Source organism: Bos mutus, chromosome 29 (genome assembly GCF_027580195.1).
Source record: "Bos mutus isolate GX-2022 chromosome 29, NWIPB_WYAK_1.1, whole genome shotgun sequence".
Taxonomy (NCBI): Eukaryota; Metazoa; Chordata; class Mammalia; order Artiodactyla; family Bovidae; genus Bos; species Bos mutus.
Genome location: NC_091645.1, coordinates 11,419,938 through 11,442,867, shown reverse-complemented (window position 1 = coordinate 11,442,867; position 22,930 = coordinate 11,419,938). Strand labels below are relative to the sequence as shown.

General features: G+C 39.4%; 1 protein-coding gene across 7 annotated transcripts in view; it reads right to left on the bottom strand.

The window, feature by feature from the left end:
• Nucleotides 1-22,930, bottom strand: part of DLG2 (discs large MAGUK scaffold protein 2) — a 1,083,296-nt gene that overhangs the window by 15,717 nt on the left and 1,044,649 nt on the right. For 4 of the 7 annotated variants that reach the window (XM_070365266.1, XM_070365264.1, XM_070365262.1 and 1 more), the window contains 3 exons: nt 14,457-14,556; nt 1,672-1,722; nt 612-713 (listed from right to left, as the gene is read on the bottom strand). In XM_070365266.1, coding sequence (XP_070221367.1) covers nt 612-713; nt 1,672-1,722; nt 14,457-14,556 — 253 coding nt within the window. Of the gene's footprint in view, nt 1-611; nt 714-1,671; nt 1,723-13,577; nt 13,624-14,456; nt 14,557-22,930 lie in introns of all 7 variants that reach the window. The other 3 variants (XM_070365267.1, XM_070365265.1, XM_070365263.1) reach the window with 1 other exon arrangement.

Genomic DNA, 22,930 nt, shown 5'->3' with positions numbered 1-22,930 from the left:
TGAAGCCTGAAGCTTACCTGCACCTGCCCAGAATGAGAATACCTTACCTTTGCATTTTCAATCACCCTTCCCCACGCTCCCCACACCTCAGACTATGCTGCTCCTCCATCCCACAAATATCCCCAGCCCCTGGCTTCGGGGAGGTGAGTCTGAGATTTCTTCTCTAACCTCTTTGAGTGGCAGTCTCATGAATAAACAAGCCCTTTCTCTGCTGTAAACCTTGCGTCTCAGCATTTGGCTTGCTGTGTGTTGGACAAACAAACTTGCCTTGTAGCATCATTCTGTGGGAAAAGAGGCTTCAGTAACATTTCGACCAATCTACAAGAAAATATGAAGGCCTATCAATAATCCTATGCTATCTTAAATACCATGGGAGTTACAAAGAAAGCATTCATCCTGCCCTCTCGGGTACTACATCATTTACTCACTAAATAGAGAATAACGCATGGCAGTATAGAGGGAATGTATTTGGCAGAATGAAATGAGATGCTCAGATATTAGGTGACTGATGGTATTTGAATCACTGGAGACTACTGGAAAAATGGAGTTACATTTTACCATCTCAAAAAGAGCCATGCTTTATTTCTAGAGGAAAGATGAATGATACTTACGAGGCACACAGGAGCCAAATTTGTCAGGGAATTCAGATATCAAGTCATCATTGATCCGATCCTTCATGGGGCCCAGAATAATCACTGGTCGGGTATAGTTTACTGCCAAGAGGGAAAGGAAGATGCAGATGAGGAGTCCGACTTGGGGATCTTAGGGCAAACTTGCCGAACACTAACAACTACTGAGGCTATTACTTCGGTGGATAAATTGCCCGGAGAGCCCTGCATAGGAAACTGATGTTTTAACACTGAGTGTGTTGGCTGAGTCTACTTTCCAGAATTTACTAACAGGGAAAAGCAACTGCAATGTCAGTGAAAAAAAACATTTGGAGACGTTTTGCTTACTCTTCACGTATGCCTACACAACAATCAAAACACTACCGAGTTTAGTCAATTGAGTGGGAGAAAAAAAAGATTCCAAAGTAGCTGTTTGACCATTGTTTAGGCAACGACTTCAAAAGTCATCATTAGTAGTAATGACATCTTAGGTTTTTTTTTTTTTTTTTTCATCTTAGGTTTTTATACTTTCTTTTCCTTAGTTCAAAATACTCCCCATTCTCTGCTTGGATTTTCCCAATTCCTTTGTAATCACGGGGCTACAAGGAACTCAAAGTTCATTTGGTACAATTCCTTCTCTGATGCCTGAATTTTCTCTGTGATCTTTGTCAAGAGCCATCAGCCTCGGTATAAATTCCTCCCAGGCTTCTGGAGCAGCCCGGAAGGTGGCTTCTCTCTTAGAAGCCCCGCTAGAAAGCCCTCAATACTAAGTGAACATCAACCTGCAGGAGGATTTTACCCATCGATCCTGTAAGTGGTGCTCTTTATAATTTGGATGTGCTCCTTCCTATTAGGGATCATTCTTCCAGAGGGCAGCTCCATCCTCCTGGGAGCTGTCACTGCCCACTCGCTGCAGGGAAGGTGTCTGCTTGGCCACAGGGCCAAAGAAAGAGCAGGGTCTGACCTGGGAACTGCTGCATGTTAAGCAGTTTATTTCCCTCCTGAAATGGGGTCACCTGTTACAGCCTGGAAATCAGGAACCAGAGCATGCTAAGAAACTTACTTTCCTGCCTTGTGACAGGCTCATAAGAGAGAATGCAATCTTCTTGTCCTCCTGAGAAGAGAAAAAAGGAAAAATTACAGTGGACTAACAACCAGTCACAAGCCACAGCTACAAGCCCTGCTCTGCAACCCAGGAAACAGACCCAGTTCAGGGCTAATTTCCCTTGCTCTCTCCCTCCTTCAACCATTCCCCACCTCCCTTCACCCTCATAGAACTGTTTGGCACCGTGACAGAGTCAGGTGGTCGCTGGTCGGAGGAACGACAGGAGGCTGGCCTTCTGCAGTTCAGCAGGGCAGTGATGTAAGAGACCGCCTTACGTCCGACACTGAGAAATGCAGCACTGTGGCTGCACGCCCAGCATTCCTACCTAAAAGGAACCCCTTGAGTTCAAGGAGAGGTTCCATCCAATAGTTCGCTGCTACATTACCAGAATTTCTGGATCTTTCACCTTCCATTTTATTTCCCAAAGAAACACACTGTTCAAAAGCAAGTGTCTGCTCCTTTCATTTGTGAGACAAAAGCTTCACCAGTCTATATACTCCAAGGCTCTGAAGACTTTAATGTTAATTCATCAAGAAAATGCTGGGTCAGTTAAGAAGATAAAAAACTGAGGAGGGCCCTATATCACTTGTTCTGCTGCTGTTGCTGCTGCTAAGTTGCTTCAGTCGTGTCCGACCCTGTGCGACCCCACAGATGGCAGCCCACCAGGCTCCCCTGTCCCTGGGATTCTCCAGGCAAGAACACTGGAGTGGGTTGCCATTTCCTTCTCCAATGCATGAAAGTGAAAAGTGAAAGTGAAGTTGCTCAGTCGTGTCTGACTCTTCGAGACCCCATGGACTGCAGCCTACCAGGCTCCTCTGTCCATGGGATTTTCCAGGCAAGAGTACTGGAGTGGGGTGCCACTGCCTTCTCCGATCACTTCTTCTAATCACTGCTAAATCTAGCCTTGAAACTTTGAAAAGTAAGGCAGACCATGGAGTATAATTTTCCACCCTTCCAGTGTCATTTGCTATAAGCCTTCTCATTCAGTGAGCCTCAAGTCAACATACAAGCATGGAAAGTAAATTGGCTTTTGGCAATTTTTTTTTTTCCTAATCATCAATTTTGCCCAGTTGAACTAGGCATGAGATTCGTCTCATTCAGCTGCCAACTTAGAAGGCTCCACACTTTCATTCGCATTAGGCCTAGGACTGACTATCTTTGGTGGGGAAATAGTTTAAGTTTTGAAAAGGGCTTTTTGTATGCTGTCCTACAGAGGAGAAGTGTCGTGTGTGTGCTAAGTCGCTTCAGTCGTATCCGACTCTGTGCGACCCCATGGACTATACCCGCCAGGTTCCTCTGTCCATGGGGATTCTCCAGGCAAGAATTACTGGAGTGGGTTGCCACGTCCTCCTCCAGGGGATCTTCCCGACCCAGGGATCGGACCTGAGTCTCTTGCATTGGCAGGTGTGTTACCACTAGCGCCACCTGGGAAGCCCCGAGGTAGTTTTTTCTGAAACCAAAGGGCACTGGGTCTCACTGCTCTATCTCCTCATAGCCCCTGAAACTTTCAGAGTCAGGTCAGAACCATGTGCTGCTGCTTCAGAAGCCACAGCCTCTGGAGGATGAATTGATTTCATGAAAGGAGTTAGTATTACAGGCAGGTTTGATAATGACAAGGCTGATCTGGGGAAATTAAGTGATCTATGGCTAAAGAAGTGAATACGGATGTCTTCCCTGGGGTGGGAAATGGCCCCAGGCCCACCTCATGTCTCGCCTCACCCTCAAGCAGGGTCCACTCTCAGAATGGCATGGCTGGGCTACCTCCTAAGTCACGGAGAAGGGGCCCCGGTGCTTCCTCTAAGTGGCACCTACCCATGACTGCTCCAAAAAGTGTTCAGGGGAGCTTCCCACATCGGGGCAGGGATTTGGTATGTGAGGAATCAGATTCATATATATTTTTTTTAATTCAGGAAAAAAAATGATCCCCTTTAAAAAAATGAATCAACTAAAATTTACAGAAGCTGGGTCAAAAGTAATAAAGGAGAATGATTGCTAAGCTCTAGTTATCTAAAGGCTGACATATGCAGAGGACATAGGAATTCAGAGGATAAGTGTAAAAATGGTTGGGGAAAAAGAAAGCATAGCTTTAGAGATAGAAGCATGGCAGACCAACACTGTAATGTCGTACTAACTCTCAGGAGAAATCTCCCTGAATGATTAATATGTGAGAGGGGACTCCTGCCCGTAGGATAACAGGTTTTAAATATCAGGTGACAGAATATGCTATGGAGCTACTTTCCCACATTTATGGTTCAATTTAACTTCTCTTTCAGGGCTTTAGATAATTACAATAAATGTCAGTTACAGAAATAATTGAAAAAGTTGCAAACTTTTTAAATGCAAAAAAAGAATAAATATCAAGTGATACTTATGTCTCTGCACGAGACTGGGCACCCCATACCAGTTATCCAAGGTGTCCTCAGTACTTAACATAAAGAAAGAGACCAATGAATTTGCATTCTGCTTTTAGTGGTACGAGTCAGGATGAGCAATGAAGCCAAAGATAGGTTCCACTTTGTGTTTCTGTCTATACGCTTTCCTTTGGGGAAGTGTGGTTTCCCCTAAATAAAAAGAACACCTCGTGTTCCCAGGAGAATCTCTTTCCATGGCCTTGCAAATCGTTCTGATGGGACATTCTAAAGGCAAACCTTAAATAAAATATTTGGTGTCAGTATGTATAATGCATGATTTAAAAAACTAGGACAAAGCAACATAGCTTAGATTAACTTTGCTAGAACAGAATTCTGTAGTTCTTCATTTACCTGTTGCTTTCTGGTTTATGTCTAACTTACAGGAAGCACAGGTCTTGTTCTGAGCAGTAAGACTGGCAGACGGCAGAGACGACAAGCGTCCCTGAAGTCAACACCCATCCCAATTCTAACGACTGTGTGACAACCGGGACCACGTAAGGAAGCCCACAGGGGTGCTGTGGCAGCTGGTATTACACAATAGCTGTGAACTCAGCGCCTGAAACCAATTTTCACTTTCAAGAATGAAAAGCCCAAGGGGTAATGGGAAGGAGATTACAAGGGGGAGAAAAAAAAGTCACAGCAATGAAGGAAAGATAATTCATGTCTGCATAGCGCTTTACAGGCTATAAAAGGCTTTTGCAGCCATTGCTTCGTATTTCTCACAGCCATTTCTTTTCAGGTAGGTGCTCTGATGATCTGCACTTTACAGATGAAGAAGCTGAGGCTCGGAGACAGGGCCTGTTTCCTCAGTAAGTAGTAGAGTCAAGATTAAAAACCACATCTTTTCTGACTCCTCGCTGAGTATACAGCACAGTCTCAAAAAGGTCAGAGGTGCAGAATTCTCTGTGGGGGCTGGGATGTAGAGGTAGAACTCACAGGTGAACAAAAATGGTGGGTGGCAGAGAAGGGAGCTGAACCTGGTCAGAGTTACCGACAGGCCATAAGATGCTCCATTTGCAAACCCTAACTCTTTTTTTTTTTTTAATGCTGCTGTGTCATCTCCAAAAAATAGTCATCCTTAGTAGTTTTTCTGTTTTTTGCTCAGGAGGTGTCGGCACTTAGAAACAGCTGACACAAGGGTACAAACAATTACTTGGTCTTGTTTTGGAAACTGCTCGGCTGGAAGGGGCGCGTGGCACAGAGCTGGGGGTGGCCGCCTGCGCCGGCAGAGACTACGCAGAGCCTGTTGTTACAACCTCCAGAAAACACTGTCTTTAAACTGGAAGCAAGTCACAGTAAGAGGGGTTCGGAGTAAGGCCCTCATATGCTCTCATGATAAGGAAAAACAAGGTGTTTTTCTTTAGAACTCTTTTCCAAACTAGAAAAGAGAGACGAGGGAAGTGAAGACCAGTGGCAGGGCATTCAGTGGTCTAAATTTAGTGTTTAGGGCCTGCACTGGATAATTACAAAGAATAAACTAGCTTCCTAGAACCACAGAATGTTAGTGCTAAGAAAGGGTTTGGAGTTAACGTGGATTATGGATGGAGAGTCTGGAACATGACTTCACTCTCCCTTACGGACCCTCGACACGCATCACAGTGATCATTGCCTGAATTACTGCTGAGCCTCACTTGGTCTCAACACTTTTCAGTATAGTTCCTCAGGAAGTGATTAAAGGGCAGTCTTGATTAAAATCTGTTTCCTGTATCTCTTTTCTAATACAAGCTAGTCATTTACATTGGAGAGAACTAAGGTTCAAAAATGTTCAGTGATTTCTTCAAGGTCACGTAGTGAATTACTGATTCAGTGTCTTCAAAGGATCTTCAGATTAAATCTGTTACTATATATAGAGTCCTTAAAATCAGGCTTAGTTCATAGTTAATGTTATGTAAATATTGCTGCTTGTATTGATTGTTGTTGTTTAGCCACTAAGTCGTTTCTGACTCTGCACTCTCATGGACTGGAGCCTGCCAGGCTCCTCTGTCCATGGGATTTCCCAGGCAAGAATATTGGAGCTGGTTGCCATTTCCTCCTCCAGGGATCTTCCCAACCCAGGGATCAAACCCAATCAAACTCCTGCATTGGCAGGCGGATTCTTTACTGCTGAACCACCAGGGACAGCCAATTAATTTGATAGGTGGCATGGTTGAAATGTACTAGCTAAAACGTGAAGAAGCTTGGATTACAAAACATAGGGAATAGTGAAAATGTCTAAGTTTCAGAATTAAAATATCTTGATTGGACTTGTAGGGACATGGTATTAGTGAAACGTAGCTCTTTGGAACTTCAGCTTCTTCATCAGTTAACGGGGTATAAATATAAGGTGTATTTCATAATTTTGTTGCAGAAATCAAATGAGATACTATCTGTAATAAAATTGCTTTGTAAGAACTTGAGGAAATATAAGAGTGGAAATAGGAGAATATGGGCACCATTCCGACTGATTCCAGAGGGAAAGTCTGAGATCTCTTCATTTCAGCATCTCAGTTTCACTCAGCTCATTTTTTAAGATCCTTGGTTTGAAAATCCTATTTAACTTCTGAGCACCAATGGGTTAGGAGGATAATCATCAGCTCTCCCATACCCATAATAACATAAGAGCTCTACTGGGCTTTAAGGAAGGCAGGTCTTCAGCTTGTAGAGATGTGCAAGGTCTCCATTATGGCTAATTGATCTTTATTGCCATCACATATAAGGGCAGTTCAAGGGTATGATACAAAACAAGCACAAACCTGCACTTTATTATATTGCTTTGTTGACAGAAATCTGGAATTAGCCCATAGTTACGGTAGTTATGAGATAGCATTTTGCATAATTAGACAATGTACACTGTTAAACTGCATTGTAGCTAGTGCTCAGTATAGCTGGACTTTGGAAAAAAATATGTTATAATTCTTGAGACGGTGCATCAAAGGTCTGAGCTATTTATTAGAAATTGAGGTTGGTGTAAATTCGTGTGCATGTATACGTGTCTCAGAAATATTTGAGGCTTTCGAGTAAGGCTGGCACAGTCTGTAACTCCAGAATGTAACACCCCGGCCTGGGCCCGTCTTTCTGTGTGTGGGTGTTGTTTCAGTCGTGCCTCGCTCCTTGTGACCCTGTGGACTGTATGTAGCCCACCAGGCTCCTCTGTCCATGGGGGTTCTCCAGGCAAGAATACTAGAGTGGGTTGCCATGCCCTCCTCCAGGGGATCTTCCTGACCCAGGGACTGAACCCCCATCTCTTATGTCTCCTACCACTAGTGCCACCTGGGAAGCCTGCCAGTCTTTCTAACCACTGACTATTTTTTTAGCCATTTTGTCCTGAGCAGACATGGTTCTAAGAGTTAAAAAAAAAAAATGAAAATGAGTGAAAAGAGGTGTTATTTTATTTGTCTACATTGCTATTCATAAAATATAAAAGTCATAATTATAGCAACAGCCAGGAATTCAATAGAAAAATCCAGCCTGGTTTGATTTGAAACTGTACTTTCTGGAAAAACTGTGTCTGTTCCAAGCCTTTGTGTTTTTAGTTATGCCAATGCCTTTCCTGGTGAGTTTCTTCTTCAATTTTACTTAGCTAGCAAGTGCCTCATCTTTGCAAAGCTCAGCTCAAAGTCCCCTCCTCTGAAATTATCTCTGAAGCCCCACTATTCTCGGGCCAGACTTTTATGCTAGAAACGGCCATACTTTATGCTTTCTTAATGTATTGATTGCTCTCCCTCTTTACCTGTGCTGAGTTCCAGAGTTCACTGAGACTTACATTGAGTCTTAAGGTGCCTGAGAGAGCATGACATAGAGCGGGTGCTGAATGAACTAAGAAATAGTCCTCTGTAATTCCTCATATTTCTATCCTGGAAAAAGAAATATCCATTTTTTTCTCCTCTGGTGGCTCAGAGGTTAAAAGCATCTGCCTACAATGTGGGAGACCTGGGTTCGATCCCTGGGTCGGGAAGATCTCCTGGACAAGGAAATGGCAACCCACTCCAGTATTCTTGCCTGGAGAATCCCATGGACGGAGGAGCCTGGGGGCTACAGTCCACAGGGTCGCAAAGAGTCGGACACGACTGAGCGACTTCACTTTCACTAAGCTATGACAAGGCTCTTACCTTTTTTCATTTGTAAAGAAAGCAATTTGAATGGCTAGCTTTCTGTACCCTCAGAGGAGATTCAAGTTAATACAGACTATTAGACTCTACATTTTCTCTAGTAATAGTACAGTTCCAACTCTTCTCTCTTCTCATAGATAATTTAAGCTGTTTGCAAGTGTTTCCTTTATTCACTCAATAAACCTTTATGTGCACCTACTATTTGAGAGTGAGAAGAATTATTGATGTCAACTTGGAGCACTGCAATCAAAAACTTGTCAAACAGCTGAAAGCCTTGTTGCAATTTTTATAACAATGATTCTGGAAAGAACATGCTCATCTCTGAAGAAGAGGAAGGCCTCTGAAATATTCTAAACACAGATTTCTGAAGGAAAAGGTAGTTCCATAAAAGTATACTTTTGTGGAAAGTATATGTTCCATAAAAGGGATTGCAAGAACAAAATTTGATGTTTTCCATTTCTCTGTTTCTACAGGATGGAAGCACAACACGTAAAAACTGAAAACTGAACATCCAAGAAATTAGGGCCAAGGGTCTCCATGAAACTCAACAAATAAGTTATATTTTCCTAATACTGAATTGTCGGTAACTCAGGCACAGGAAAGACAGCCTTTGGTCACTTCTTAACCAGCCAGGTTTCTTTGTTTTAGAACCAAATGAAGATATGGGAGAGGCAAATATTTTCCCAATTTGGATAATCATAAAAGTATAAGAGTAGGAAGACTGTGAAGATGTTAAAGATCGTGTTAAAAACAAGAAAGCTTTAATTCATCAACAGGATTTATCATTCCATTGAGGAAGCAAACGAGGGGGTTCTAATATTTGGTTGATCAAAGGTATCTCATTGCAACTTTTATTCATTTCATTCTGTGGCATGCTTCATCTGCCAGAGGGGCCTCCTCTGGCCCCTACTCCCTCCATCTGTCATCCTTCCTCTCTTGTACCCTTTCCCCACCTATTTCCCCACCAATTTGATTATTTAGAGCCTTTCTCAAGATCCAAATTGAACTTGTCACACTTCAAGAACACTATTTGGCACTCCACCTCAAAAAGGGGCATGGTTTTATAAATTACCATGCTGTAGTGGAAAAAACAAAAATAAAAGTTATTCTGTTCTTCTATGCTTATCTTCAATTAATACAAGCAAAAAGACCAAAAACAAAACAAAACAAAAAAACCCCAAACCAAAACCAAAAACCTCCAACTGATATCTGTCTTGGTAGCTGAGGGTCATAAGTATTGGGCCTGCAATTTTCTAATATCAGTAGTTGCTTTTTGAGTAACCCATTTCACTGAGTACAAAGTAAATATCGAAATTGCAAGGATAAGAGCAATAAATGTACTTATTTTAGTCACCAAAAACCTGTATGTGGTAAGAAACCACCAGAACAGAAAAAAGGATGTGATTGGCATTTGGTGAATATTCTTTTATCACTCAGCAAATGGCTTGAGGTGACCAAACAAAAATCAGAAATAATTTTTAAATAGTTACCTACCTTTTCAGTTAAGCTTTCTCATCCAAGATTGTTCACTTTTAAAGAAAATGCGAGTTCCTTCAACATTAGAGGATGAAACTTTTTCATCTCTTCCCAACCATCAAAATTTAAAGTTAGATATAACACAGTATCTATCTCAAAATATTAATCAAGGAGAGAAGAGATATACAAGGTTCATACTCATTTAAAAGGAACACTGTAATTTATCAGGCTTTCTCTTGCAAAGGGGAGCCAGGCACAGAAAGGAAAAGGCAAAATGAAAAGGAAAATAAAACCCTGATGACTTTTCAACCTTTCTGCAGGGTGTATAAATTATTTTGGAGGACAGAATGTCAAAATCCAAAAAAAATTTTTTCCCCCACCTTCTGTAGGAGAATTGCATCACCAGGCCACAGCCAGCTGAGGCTGGAATAATTTATTAGCAATTCCACAACCTTGTACACATGACACTAGTTCACCCACGGCTCTCGTGTCTTTTGTATCTTTCCACATCAAATGATGATTTCATTTCAAGCCATTTGCTTTGGATGAGGATGATAAAGGGCAGCAATTGAAAAACAACAGCAAAAATCTGAAATGAATACCGCAGGCAAGGGGGCAGAAAGAAAAGAATCACAAACCAAAGCAATAACTTACGGTAGCTACTTTCGCTATCGCTGGCATTAGAAGAAACATGTTCTGCAAGAACAGCACAGCAAATTAAAGAGATACCAAGCATTGGAGAGCAGCCAGAACTTAAAGAAACACCATGCAAGGCTACTAGAAATGTGAGCGAAAGGCAAGTAAGGCTGCAGAGGAGACGCATTAAGAAAATTCAGATAAGATGAAGATGAAAACTTTATTTTCCGGGGAGCTACTGCTTGATTGCTGTGTCCTATTTTTATTAGCAAATAGGAAAGTATTTTTAATCATAAAAAAATGCATACTTTTCATCTAAGCACTTCTCTTTTTATAAATACTTTGACCCATTCGTGTAGCTCTGATTTTCCAGATTCTTATTACAAAGGTCAACGTGTCTGAACTGGATGTTCCTGATTATAATTTCAGGAGCTTCTGGTGGGTAAGGACTGGTTTCTTACAGGCTTTTTGTTGCTTTATTTTGCTGTTAGGCATTTTGCAGGAATATTGCATTTCAAATTTCCAGTTGATCCCTCCCTGGAATCCCTTTCATTTTATTTCTATTTAAATACTCCCTAAACTAATTCACAAGATGAAAGGGATTGCTGAAGAAGTTTCCTGCTTCATTGAGTATGTAGGAAACCTTGGAGGAAGAAATGAGTCACTGTAAAGTGTTTTATGAATCAGTTCAATATTTCCTTGTTTTTAAGATTTTTGCTTGGATAGCTCTTAGGTTCAGGTTCTGGAGGAATTAGAACAGGCAGAAGATAAATGGTCTAATACCAAGCACAGGTTCTGGCACAAAGCATGTTTTTAACTCTGGTTGAATGACTGTACAAGTATACAGTGATATTTCAAAATTTTTTTCCACAAAACACAATTTAACTAGCATAGCAGGGGGATGTACTGATTATGTGCCAGATTTAGGGCTTTTATTTCCAAAATAATTTATCTGTACTATTTATTAAGTTATAGAAGATAAATCCATCAATTTATCAACTTCTTTGTTTATCAGGCTAACTGAATGAAGAATACTCGACTATTTGATCTGTGAAGATCATTAGCAATACCTTCAGCTTTTAAAAAAGGGACAACTGTTGCAAAATCTTTAGAAAAAAGGAAAAGAATATATAATGTTATTCTCTAACAGTTAAAAAAAGTGCTTTGAAATGTATTTGCTATTATAGATTCTTGCCAGTTGGATGGATTAATTTTCATTTTTTAGCATCATTAAGGTATAATTGACAAATAAAATTGTCATATATTTTAAAGTATACTGTGTGATGTGATACACGTGGATTGTGAAAGGACTTCTACAGTTGAGTTAGTTAATGCATCCTGGACGGACTGATTTTAGAGCATGAAACTAATGAAAATTAAAGCATGGGTTAAATTGACTGGAATCATTTCTTTTTGTGTGGGAGTTTGATGAGAACTGCATTATTAATTTAGGTACACATGTTACAAGTGCAAAGGGGCACTAGGAAAGTAAGTGTGATGAATCAGTACAAATCTGTCTTGTTACTGAAAAGTCAAAGCACATACCCAACAATGGCTTATCTTCATGAGCATGATTATCTCAAGCATCCTTCATTTGAAGATGATAGTTTTTTTTGTTTTTGATTTTCACTTTTAAAATAATTCAGAATGAAGCTACACTAGAAAAATTTAGAACCATATGGCTGTTTATTTAACAACCAATCTCTCTTAATGTTAAGATATTGTTTAACAGAATTTTTCTATTTTGCAGGTGAAAAGAAATTAAAAATATGTTCCAGCTAAAGTCTAAATTATGGCCACCAGTAGTGTTAACTGGCAGATAACTTTACTTAGTGTAATATATTCAATTTTGGAGAGTAAATAAACCTTCAGATTTAAAAGGGCATCACTCTGGATTTAAAAAGGCATCACATACTTTCGACTCTCCAACAGCAAGAGATGTTCATTTATTAACAATATATTAAAATGCTACCCAACCCCACAGAAAATTTAGAAATTCTCCCTGGTGGTACTTGATGCTAACTGGATAATGTTGAAATCAACACTTGAATTTCAGCCACCAATTCAAGAAAAATTTCAAGACATATTCTGTATAGAGACTCAAAGATAAAGTTTTCATCTTTAAGGAGATCAGCAGTTATTCTTGATCAGATTTTATTTTCTAAATATACATATCTTAAAAAAAAATCCAAATTAACAATTTGAAGGATGAAGGGTATCATTACGCAGGGTTATATAACCAGCTCTTGAAAACAAAGTCCAGCTCAATGTTATTTTGTTTCTTAGCAATGAAATGAACAGCTTCTAAAAATATTGCCCATAGCTGTTAAATTAAAACGAAACAAACAAAAATGAACATGTGATGCAGCTGCGAAAGACACAAATGGTTCTTATTTCATTGGTGCCTACACAATGGGGTTAGTGTCAAAGACAGAAAAATCATAGTATATTAAAACACAGAATTGTTATTTTTATTAAGTGCAATGAGACACAGAATAAAGGCATTAATAACTAGAAAAATTTTAGTTTGATATACTTTAATTTCCACTCTAAGCTATAAAATGAAGATCTGGTTATGCAATGCAGTAATAAATCACCGATAGAAAAACATATTAATATATATCTAAAACTTTATCATACAAACGTTTCAAGCAGGATCACTGCAAGTCAGAAAAAAAAAATCAGTCAAAGTTAATAGCAAGGAATTATTCATGGAAGATCAAATAGCTTAATATTTACTTTTTGAGAATGCATGTTCCTTTTGACTATAAAGTAGCTCCTTTACTAATAGCAAAGTATAACCCAATTATGGAATTTGGCAAGGTCATTAAATATGTCTACATGAAAAGCCAGAAGAGAGAACATAAAATACATTTCCGCTTTCCTGTTCCAGAGCATTGAACTCGCCCTTTCTTTCAACATGGCTTCTTGCTCCCTGGGAGGTACTAGGCGACAGAGCAAGGATGCCATGGCTGGCATCAGGACCATGTTGGTCACATCGCACGGCCAGAAAGGGAAGGTGTGAACTGCAACGGAAGTTACAGTGCCTGAGACACTTTGTTTTTAAATGCTGACATGCAGAACAAAACAGTTGAAAATTACTTGGTAGGAGCATTCACAGCTAGGTAACAAATAAAACTCGTATCTTGTGCATGCTAGGAGTGAAAAGGCCCTCGAGAAAAGGAACAAAAGCCAAACTCAAAAGGAAAGAAAAAGAAAAGAAAAGTTACAGTGACCATTCCTGGGAACTTACTCAGAGTCTTTGTTCCATAACCGTCGTCACCTAATCCGGGGATGTCCTGCATGGAAGTCCCCAGAGAGAGCAATGAGAGAGGGAGAACAGCCACGGAAGAGGAAGGAAGAAGTCAGTGGAGTTGAAACGGATACTACCATGACAGACCGTGTTGCTGGAGCAGTCTGGATCCCTCGCTCTCTTCTTAGGAAACAAATCTCACCCCAAACTCCCTGGGCTGAGACTTGAGGATTCGCATTGCAACTCGAAAGGTTTAAGCAGAAGGTTGTCATGAAAAAGATAAAGAGTCAACAAGAGCCGTTTTTAACCCATTGTCAATATTGCCACAGCAACGTACCGCTGAGACCAAGGACCCATTCCAAGATTCACGGCCGATGCTTAGATTGAACATAAGAATAAGCTCAGTTATCCCAAGATAAGCTCACTGTGAGGGAAAGAGTGAACAAATGCTAGTAACCGATAGAGGGGAATTTGATCACTCCCAGTTAGCTAGCACTCCAAAACAATACATGTGGCAATGGAATCTAAGGTTTCTGTCCAGAAAAGAAGTTGTCTCAAGCCCTTGGAGAGTTGCATGATAGAAAAGGTGAACCAGACACAGTCTTGGTCACAGATAAAAAAATGCTGTTTGGAAGCCAAGTCCCCCGCTTCCTCAGGTCCCTTTCCAATGCATTCTGTAGAAAAAAGAGCTCCGTCCAGGGAGGGATCCAGACTGCAGGCAAACACTGGTCACAGTAGTAAGCCCTGACCTGCCTGCCTGCCGTGTTTGTTTGCCTAGGCGTGTGGCGTGGGGCAGCCTACGTCATGCGTGTTGACCGTGAAGGATTTTTTTTTTTTCTCTTGTGTTGCAGGTGACATTCTCTTCGAGAATCTACTTACGTTCAGGATCACTGGTTTCCTGCTCACTCTGCTCCTTGTTCTTGTAGAATGGGAATTTTCGTGAAAAGATGAAGCTCTTTTTACGCTTGTCATTGAATGACTGTGAAGGAGAAAAGGCATGGGGCAAAAACAGGGGACGTCTAATTGTTGTCACACTCATGCTGACAAAACAACTAGTTTGTAAAAGCAGAGAGAGCTGTCGTGACGCAAGTGGATAGTCTAAAGGGGTGTGGGAGGGCCCCTTCAAGCAGAGTTTAGTTTCCAGGAGTGTAAATTCCAAATAATGACACTTTGGAAAAACCATCTCCTAATTAAATAAAAGACTGGTTGCAGGTAAATGATGATGGAGGAGACGAGTATTATATTGGAAGTAGAAGACCCAGAGTCTCTGTCCAGATCTGTAACTTGCTAGTTCAACACCTTAGACGGGCAAGTGAATCTCTCTGAACCTCAGCGTCTTCTTCATCTGTATCGTGAGGATCGCGAGAGCAGCTCTTAGGATGTGAGACTCACATAAGGCAGTGTAAACACAGTGATACACAAATGTCATCCTGATTATCATCATCAGGTAGAAAGGACTCTATTAGAAACACCGGACACACCAGTGTCTAGGTATCTTTTTCGATAACATGAATTTGAGTTACTTCAGTTTGAATTTAATTAAAACCTCAGAGATGTGTGTGGATTTATGATATATGATAATTATAGTTCTCACACAGATAGATGATAATTATAGTATTATATTTTCAATCAAAAGAGATTTTAAAGATAATTCAGCTTCAAGCCCTCCTTCGTAGGCAGGGAGCCAGAGGCACAGAGAGGCTGAGTCGGTTGCCAATAACACGGAGCTCGCTGGTGACAGTCAAGACACCATCAACCAAAACCTGTCACAATTGCTGCTAATGAGGCAGGAACCTGATATTCATTCAAGGAAGGGAGATACAATGGCCACTTATCTATATTCCGATATGATAAAAAATAATGGAAGAACTGGCCTTGAAAATGAAAACCACTGTTATCTTAAATGAGGTGCAATTTAAAGCAGTACAGACAGACATAACAGAATACACGTATCAGAACTTGTTTTCTTCAAGTGAATATCAGATGCTTGCCTGAAAAGACTCCTTAAGAAAATTTCATTTATTCCCATTGTTGCTCTTATGGAAATGCTTTCTGGGGTTCTTCTTTGGGAAACACGTTCTCAGTCATTTCTAGAAGCCATGTACATCTTGGTAATTTTATATTCACATATCATTTAAAAATATGTTTGCCAGCTTATTTGACTAATTTGGCTCCGAGTGTCTCTCTCTCTCTCTCCAAGAAACGAGATTTGTAACTACATAGGTATTAATGTGCCAAAGACTGAAGGTAATTTGACAAGGGGTATCTAACATGATTTTAGCAACGGCAGCTGGCAGGAATAAATGCAGAGCCAGCAGGGTGACTACTTGGAGAGAACGGTATTTTTCAGCCCATTGGCTGGAACAGTTATGTGCTCTTATGAATTAGATGCTTGACAAAATGTTGTAAATAACTTATTTTCTTTGTATATTCATGCACTCCTATATCAAATATCCATTTTGATAGTTATGTTCATTTAGAAAACATTAAAGCACTATCGGGGGAGCCTGGTGGGCTGCCGTCTATGGGGTCACGCAGAGTCGGACACGACTGAAGTGACTTAGCAGCAGCAGCAGCAAAACACTGAAATATTGGTGCTGTCATTCAGTAACTCATTACGTTTTTAGTTATTAGGAAATGTCACCAAAGTCAGTTGAGCTAAATTTTATGTACTATTAAGAAGGCTTTAAGGAAACCAATAAATCAAATATCTAATAAATTCTGAAGTTAGGGGACACATTTTATACTTCATATTCAAGAACTAGAAAAACATTCTCATGGGAAAAAAAGAGTATCACTTCAGAATTTATTACTCTACTGACAGCACTTGTGTTCGGAATAGTTTTATCATAATTTGTAATTGAGGGATTGGTGTCCAAAGACAAGGCTGGGAACGCCCCCCAAATTTTCCCAGTTAAAAAATGGTAAGTTCTTAAAGGAACATTAAATATTCTTGCATCACTCCAGTTTCATGCCACTTTTACATTTCAAGCATATTTACACTTCAGTAACTGAAAATAAAAGAAAAAAATATCATGTAAGAATTAATGACATGTGATATTGCAAGGTATGTTAGACATTTAACTCCAACATTACGGGTGACTTGTCATGCAAAGAAAAAACACACACACACACACATTTTCATGCAAATACTAAACAATGCCAAGAGGAGTAAAGCCTGGGGTTAAAATGTAGACATAAATGGACAATGTGGAGGCCTCTGAGGGCCACAGGGTGCTGCATGCAAACCACATTGTTTAAATTGTCTCACAGGGTCAAAGGAAAATGAAAATGTGTTGTTTGTGATTCATTCTTTTATATTTTCAAGGCAAGGACTGTAATGTGTTAACATTTCCGGAGTATGAAAATGTTGTGTATCATGAGTCATCTGATTGGGACATCATAATATTTAGCACCACACTTTTCAAAAGAACAGAAAATGCACAATAATTACTCAAAAATAAAATTATCTAACATATCAGTCTATTACCCAAAGCCATTTCATACTAAAGAAAGGGCAATGGAATCATTTGTTGGGGGTCACATTGCCTTAATTTATGGACACAGAACCAAATCGCAACTTCAGTTCACATGCACAGATTTAAAAGTCATATATTAAAGATCTTAGTTAAACATTTCAACTAGAAGAGATTATATGTAGTTTATAATGCTCTAATCTATTCTTTATTTTATTGGACATGTATAATATTTACCATTATATAAGCTTTTTTTCATTGCTGTTTATTTTTTCTTTTAATTTAGAAAAGGAAAATCTGTTACACGAATGTTAGGTGAGAATAATAAATGAACACTTTTACTATTCATGGAATACGTCGCTCTAAAGCAACCGTAGGCTAATCTATAGCTTTATTAATCATACTTGATCAATGGTGGTTTTCCCTAAGTTACAGTATCTTAAATTCCAATCCATTGTTTTCATGTCAGAAAGCTTCTTTGAGTAGAGATTTTGAAAATATCAATCACGTGTGGCAAGTGAAAAGTTGGTATACCCAAGCATTCCGTTGTGGAATTTAACCTAGATTACTGAGTTCTTATGAACAGAAGTGATAAAAAGACAACAACTGAATTTGCTGAGCAGTTATTATGTGCTATGCTTGGCTCTAACATTTGCAGAGCACTTATCATGTGTGTCTAAAGGCTCTGCATACGCGACTCTCCACACTAACTTGATGACATTGGAACCATCATTGTTCTCATACCACAGATGAGGAAACTAAAATTTACAAACCTCCTGTTTTTTGCCCAGAGACATAGAGCTGGTAAGCAGTGAAGTTAGCACTTGAATTTGCAAATATTCCTGGTTGCAAAAACTGCTGTTCTTAAGAGCAAGAAAAGGTTCAGCAGCTCAGGCCTGTTTCAAGTTTATATTTAAAATCATTGGCATCTGACTCAAATGATACTGTAATCTGTCTTCTTCCCACGGCTTCACTGCTTGACAATTATTTATTTAAACCATCAGATGCTACTGGCTGTAACATTTTTGTGGGAAACCCTGCTACAATTTTTTGAGACCCTTTCATGTTTTTGAGGGCTCCATTCTATTGTTCTTGTTCTTACGGTAATGTAAAAAAATAAGGAAAAGGATTTTAGTGGAACAGATTATGAATAACATTTAAAAAGTAATTGCCCAAGACAAGCAAAGCTATAAACAAAGTAAATAGTGGTTGGTTGGGGCTGAGGGAAGCTAGGGGGTGCAGAGAATGGGAAGTGACAGCTAATGGGCGTAGTGTTGGTTCTAGGAGAGATGAAAATGTTCTAAAATTAGATGGTAGTGGTAGCTGCATAACCCTGTGAATACACTAAACAACACTGCGCTGGACACTTTTAAGTGTGTGAATCACACACCATGTGGATTATATCTCGATATCTTAAAATAAAAGAACCCCCTTCCTAACCCCCACACTATGGGATGAGAGGATAGCCCGATTTCAATTCTTCTTGGTGTAAATATTTTTTATCGTTAATTGAATGAGAGGAAACGTCTCTCCCCAGTCCTTGCAATCAGTCAGATCCACGTGCCTTGTTTATCTGATTCTGTTGTGTCTCTGTTAAATGAATACCTTTCATGTTGTGACAGACATCAGAACGCTCCTAGGGGACAGCAGACTATCACTGTCACTCAGAAGTCTCTAAGCTGCTACGTCAAATGGCACAGCTGCCCGGCCTGACCCTGAGCGTAATGGCATTGCTGAACAGGTGTAAGATAAAATACGCACTTCATGAGGAAAGGAAACAAACCAAATTCAAATTGCTCCTTCTCCCATTCAAATTTGACATTCTTAAAAAGCACGTGAGTGAATACTGAGTTTTCACGCAGAAAACTTTAAAATGAGGGGCATTTTAAGGTTTTTCTTTTTCCTGTACTAATTTTTCAAGCTTCAAATGTTTGATAGCTCTAAAAAGTCACCTTCATGACATAAATTTTCTCTGGGTGGATTCAGATTTAAGTGTGTACTGAGCTCAGATACACCTTTCTTTGTGACTTCTTTATCTTATAAAGGCTTCTTTCCTCTTAGTTCATTCTTGTCTCTCCTCTAAAATAATTGTGTTCCCTTTGGAAAGTTGCTATTGTAAGTTTCAGTGATTCCTTTTTATTATACACATCATGTTTTCACACAGAAAAAAGAGAAGTTTCAAACAAGAGAGGTCCAAGAAGTTAATGATGAGACAATGAGATTGTTAAAGAAAAGACAAGAGTGGGCCTGAGGCCCGTCTGTTTCCAGAAGTGTGCTGAAATGGATGTGTGTGCACATAACTGCGTCTGTAACAGTGCCCCAGTGTTCGGTGTGCCAGTCTAATGACTTGATGCTAGGCGCTGAGCATCAGTAGCTGGTAACATCACACACACACAAAGCCAACCGGATGATATGTGCTCCCTGATGGGAGAACAAAAAATCACTACGAAGTAGTTCTGTAAACCTCTACTCTCAAAAGAAAAGAAAACCTTCTTTGGCTAAAGGATCTGAGTCTAATCAAACCTCTAGATCTAACTACCACCTTACAGAAAAAAAGAGAACAGAGAATTCTGCTAAATTATACAACAAAGAAAATGGCATCATCAACTCAACGGACATGAGTTTGAGCAAATTCCGGGAGATACTGAAGGAGAGGGAAGCCTGGTGTGCTGCAGTCCATGGGGCTGCAGAGTTATACATGACTTGGTGACTGAACAACAAGAAGGATGTGAAGCAAGTGAAACTCTCACCTAAATTGTTAGTGCAAATGCAAAACGGTATGTGCGCCTGCATGCTAAGTTGCTTCACTCACATCCAACTCTCTGTGACCCTATGGACCGTAGCCCACCAGTCCATGGGATTCTCCAGGCAAGAACACTGGAGTGAGTTCCCATGCCCTCCTCCAGGGGATCTTCCCGACCCTGGGATTGAACCTGTGTCTCTTACGTATCCTGCAATGGCAGGCAGGTTCTCTCACTAGCACTACCTGTTCAGTTCAGTTGCTCAGTCATGTCTGGCTCTTTGCGACCCCATGAATCACAGCACGCCAGGCCTCCCTGTCCATCCTGGGAAGCCCCATAAAATGGAACAGCCACTTTGAAAATAGTTTGGTAGTTTCTTGTCAAGTTTATCATCTAGCTAACCTATGACCTAGAAATTCATCCTTAGATATTTATTCAAGAGAAAAACATGTCCACAAAAAGGTATGCATTAATATAAGAATGCTTGCAATTCTCCAGAGTGAAACTCTAATGTCCATCTACAGATAAACTGATAAACCATGATAGATTGATATACACAATATTTTGCTATTGCTACTCAGCAATGAAAAGGAATGAAGTACTAATAACAAGCAATAACATGGATGAATCTCAAAAGCACTATGCTGAGTGGTAGAAGGAAGACACAAAAGAGTATGTATGTATGATTCTAAGTTCTAGAACAGGCAAAATCAATGGTGGCAAAGATCAAATTGCCAAATTTCAAGTGGTTGAAAAGTGAGAAACTATGTCGTGATCATGATTAGAATGATGTGTGTGTGTGCTAACCTGGTCCAGTCGTGTCTGACTCTTTGTGACGCTATGGACTGTAGCCTTCCAGGCTCCTCTGTCCATGGGAGTTTCCAGGCAAGAATACTGGGGTGGGTTGTCATGCCCTCCTCCAGGGCATCTTCCTGATCCAGGGATTGAAACTGCGTTTCCTGCTATCCTGCATTGCAGGCAGATTCTATACTGCTGAGCCACCTGGGAAGCCCAATTAGAATCATGACACTTCCTCAAAATATTTCTAGCCTAGGCTACTCTCCTAAATATATATATATTGAGAGGTATTTTTGTTGTTATTGTTTAGCCACTAAGTCATGTCTGACTCTTTGCAACCCCATGGATTGTAGCCTGCTAGGCTCCTCTGTTTTGGGGATCATCCAGGCAAGAATACTGGAGGGAGCTGCCAGTTCCTTCTCCAGGGAATCTTCCCGACTCTGGGTTCAAACCAGAGTCTCCTTCATTGGCAGGCGGTTTCTTTATCACCGAGCCACCAGGGAAGTTATACATAGGTATGGCTTTTGTTTTGGAAGTATGGTTGATTTATCTTCTATATCTTGACTTGGGTGCTGGTTATAGAAACCTTTTCCCCTTTGTCCATCTCATAAACACTGACGCATCTTTAAGATCATGTGCTCAGATGTTCTATCCAAGCCTGTCACAGTGCATCTACTCATTTTTACATAGTTCTCTCCTACAACATTATGATCTCAGAGCATCACTTTCTGTATCACTTTCATTTCTGTATCTAGGATCTAGAGCACGTAAGTACTCAATAAATATTCATCAAATGAATGCACGAACTAAAGTATGGAGGGATGATTCCCGTTGGGAATGTGGGAAGAAACTTTTGGCAAAAGAAGGAAGGGAAGGAATAAAAACCATCTGGAGAAGAGGGGGTAGAAGTGATGAAGGAATAAGAACCATAGCCAAATGAGTAATGTTTGGTTTTTTAATTGCATTTCTTGGCAGTTGTCTCTCAGAATTTGCTTTTCTCATAAATTTTATCTCATAATTCTAGGCTCACTGATCTGATTTAGTTGCTCTTTATTAGTAGTAATTAAAATGTGCTGGCTCAGCTATTTGCTTGCATGTATTTTTGCACAGTATCATATTTTCAGCTCTATGATTCATAACTGAAAAATGTAAATTTTAGAGATTTTAGTGACATTCATAACTTCAATAAAATTTACCATTTAATTTTTCTAACTTTTTCCTAAATTTTATTTCTTTACCTAACTAATAGGTTAACTTGTTAAAAAATACCTTTTTAACTAACAAATGGAGCATGCCTCTTTTAGAGAAAATTTGAAAGGAATAGAGGGGAAAACTTACTTTTCATCCCATTCCGAGAAACAAATCATCTTTAGTATTACTGTTTTCTGTTTTTGAAAGAGAATTCTGTTTAAATTTACTTGTATTATTTTGTTTATAGAATTTGAAATCCTGACTTGCTTTTATTTACCATTATAACACACAGAAAGGTGTTATAGGAAAGTGCTTTAGAATTTAGCGATATGACATTAGGAAAGTTACTTAATCTCTGCGCCTCAGTTGTGAATATTTAAATGTAACAATGTATAAAAGGCTATTATCATAATGATGCTTAGCAAAATTCAGTAAGTAGGAGCCAATTATTTTAATGGTGACAGAAACATTTTCCCATATCTTAAAGAGTATTTGGAAGCATTAACTTTAATGAATGCTAAAAATGGAATTAACATTGAAATCTACAACAAAAAATTTAGAAAGTCCCCAAATAAGTGGACATCAGAAAAAACAAAAACACTAGCTTAACTAACCAATGGGTTGAAGAAGAAATTTTAAGCAAACTAGAAAATAGTTTTAGATGAATGAGAAATAAAGTCATAGATACCAAAACTTATGACAGCTAAAGCAATACTTAGAGGAAAACTTACAGCTATATATAATATTAAAAAAGATTTCAAAACAAAAGTCCAGCCTCCCACCTTAAGACACTGGAAGAAGGAAGACCAAACTAAGCTAAAGCAAACATAAAAAGGCAATAATACAGATTAGAGCAGAAATGAATGAACTACAAAGAACAGAAAAACAACAGAGAGAAATTACCAAAATAAAAAGTTCTTTGAAAAGATGAACAACATTGATAAATGTCAGACTGGCCAAGAAACAAAGAGAAAAGATTCATTACTAAAATTAGGAATAAAAGAGCTATCATTACTGACTCTACAGAAATCAAAAGAAATACTATGATCAGCTGTATATCAATAAATTAGAAAATTTAGATGCAATGGACCAATTCCTAGAAAGACACAAATTACCAAAACTGACTTAAGAAGAAAAAGAACTCTGA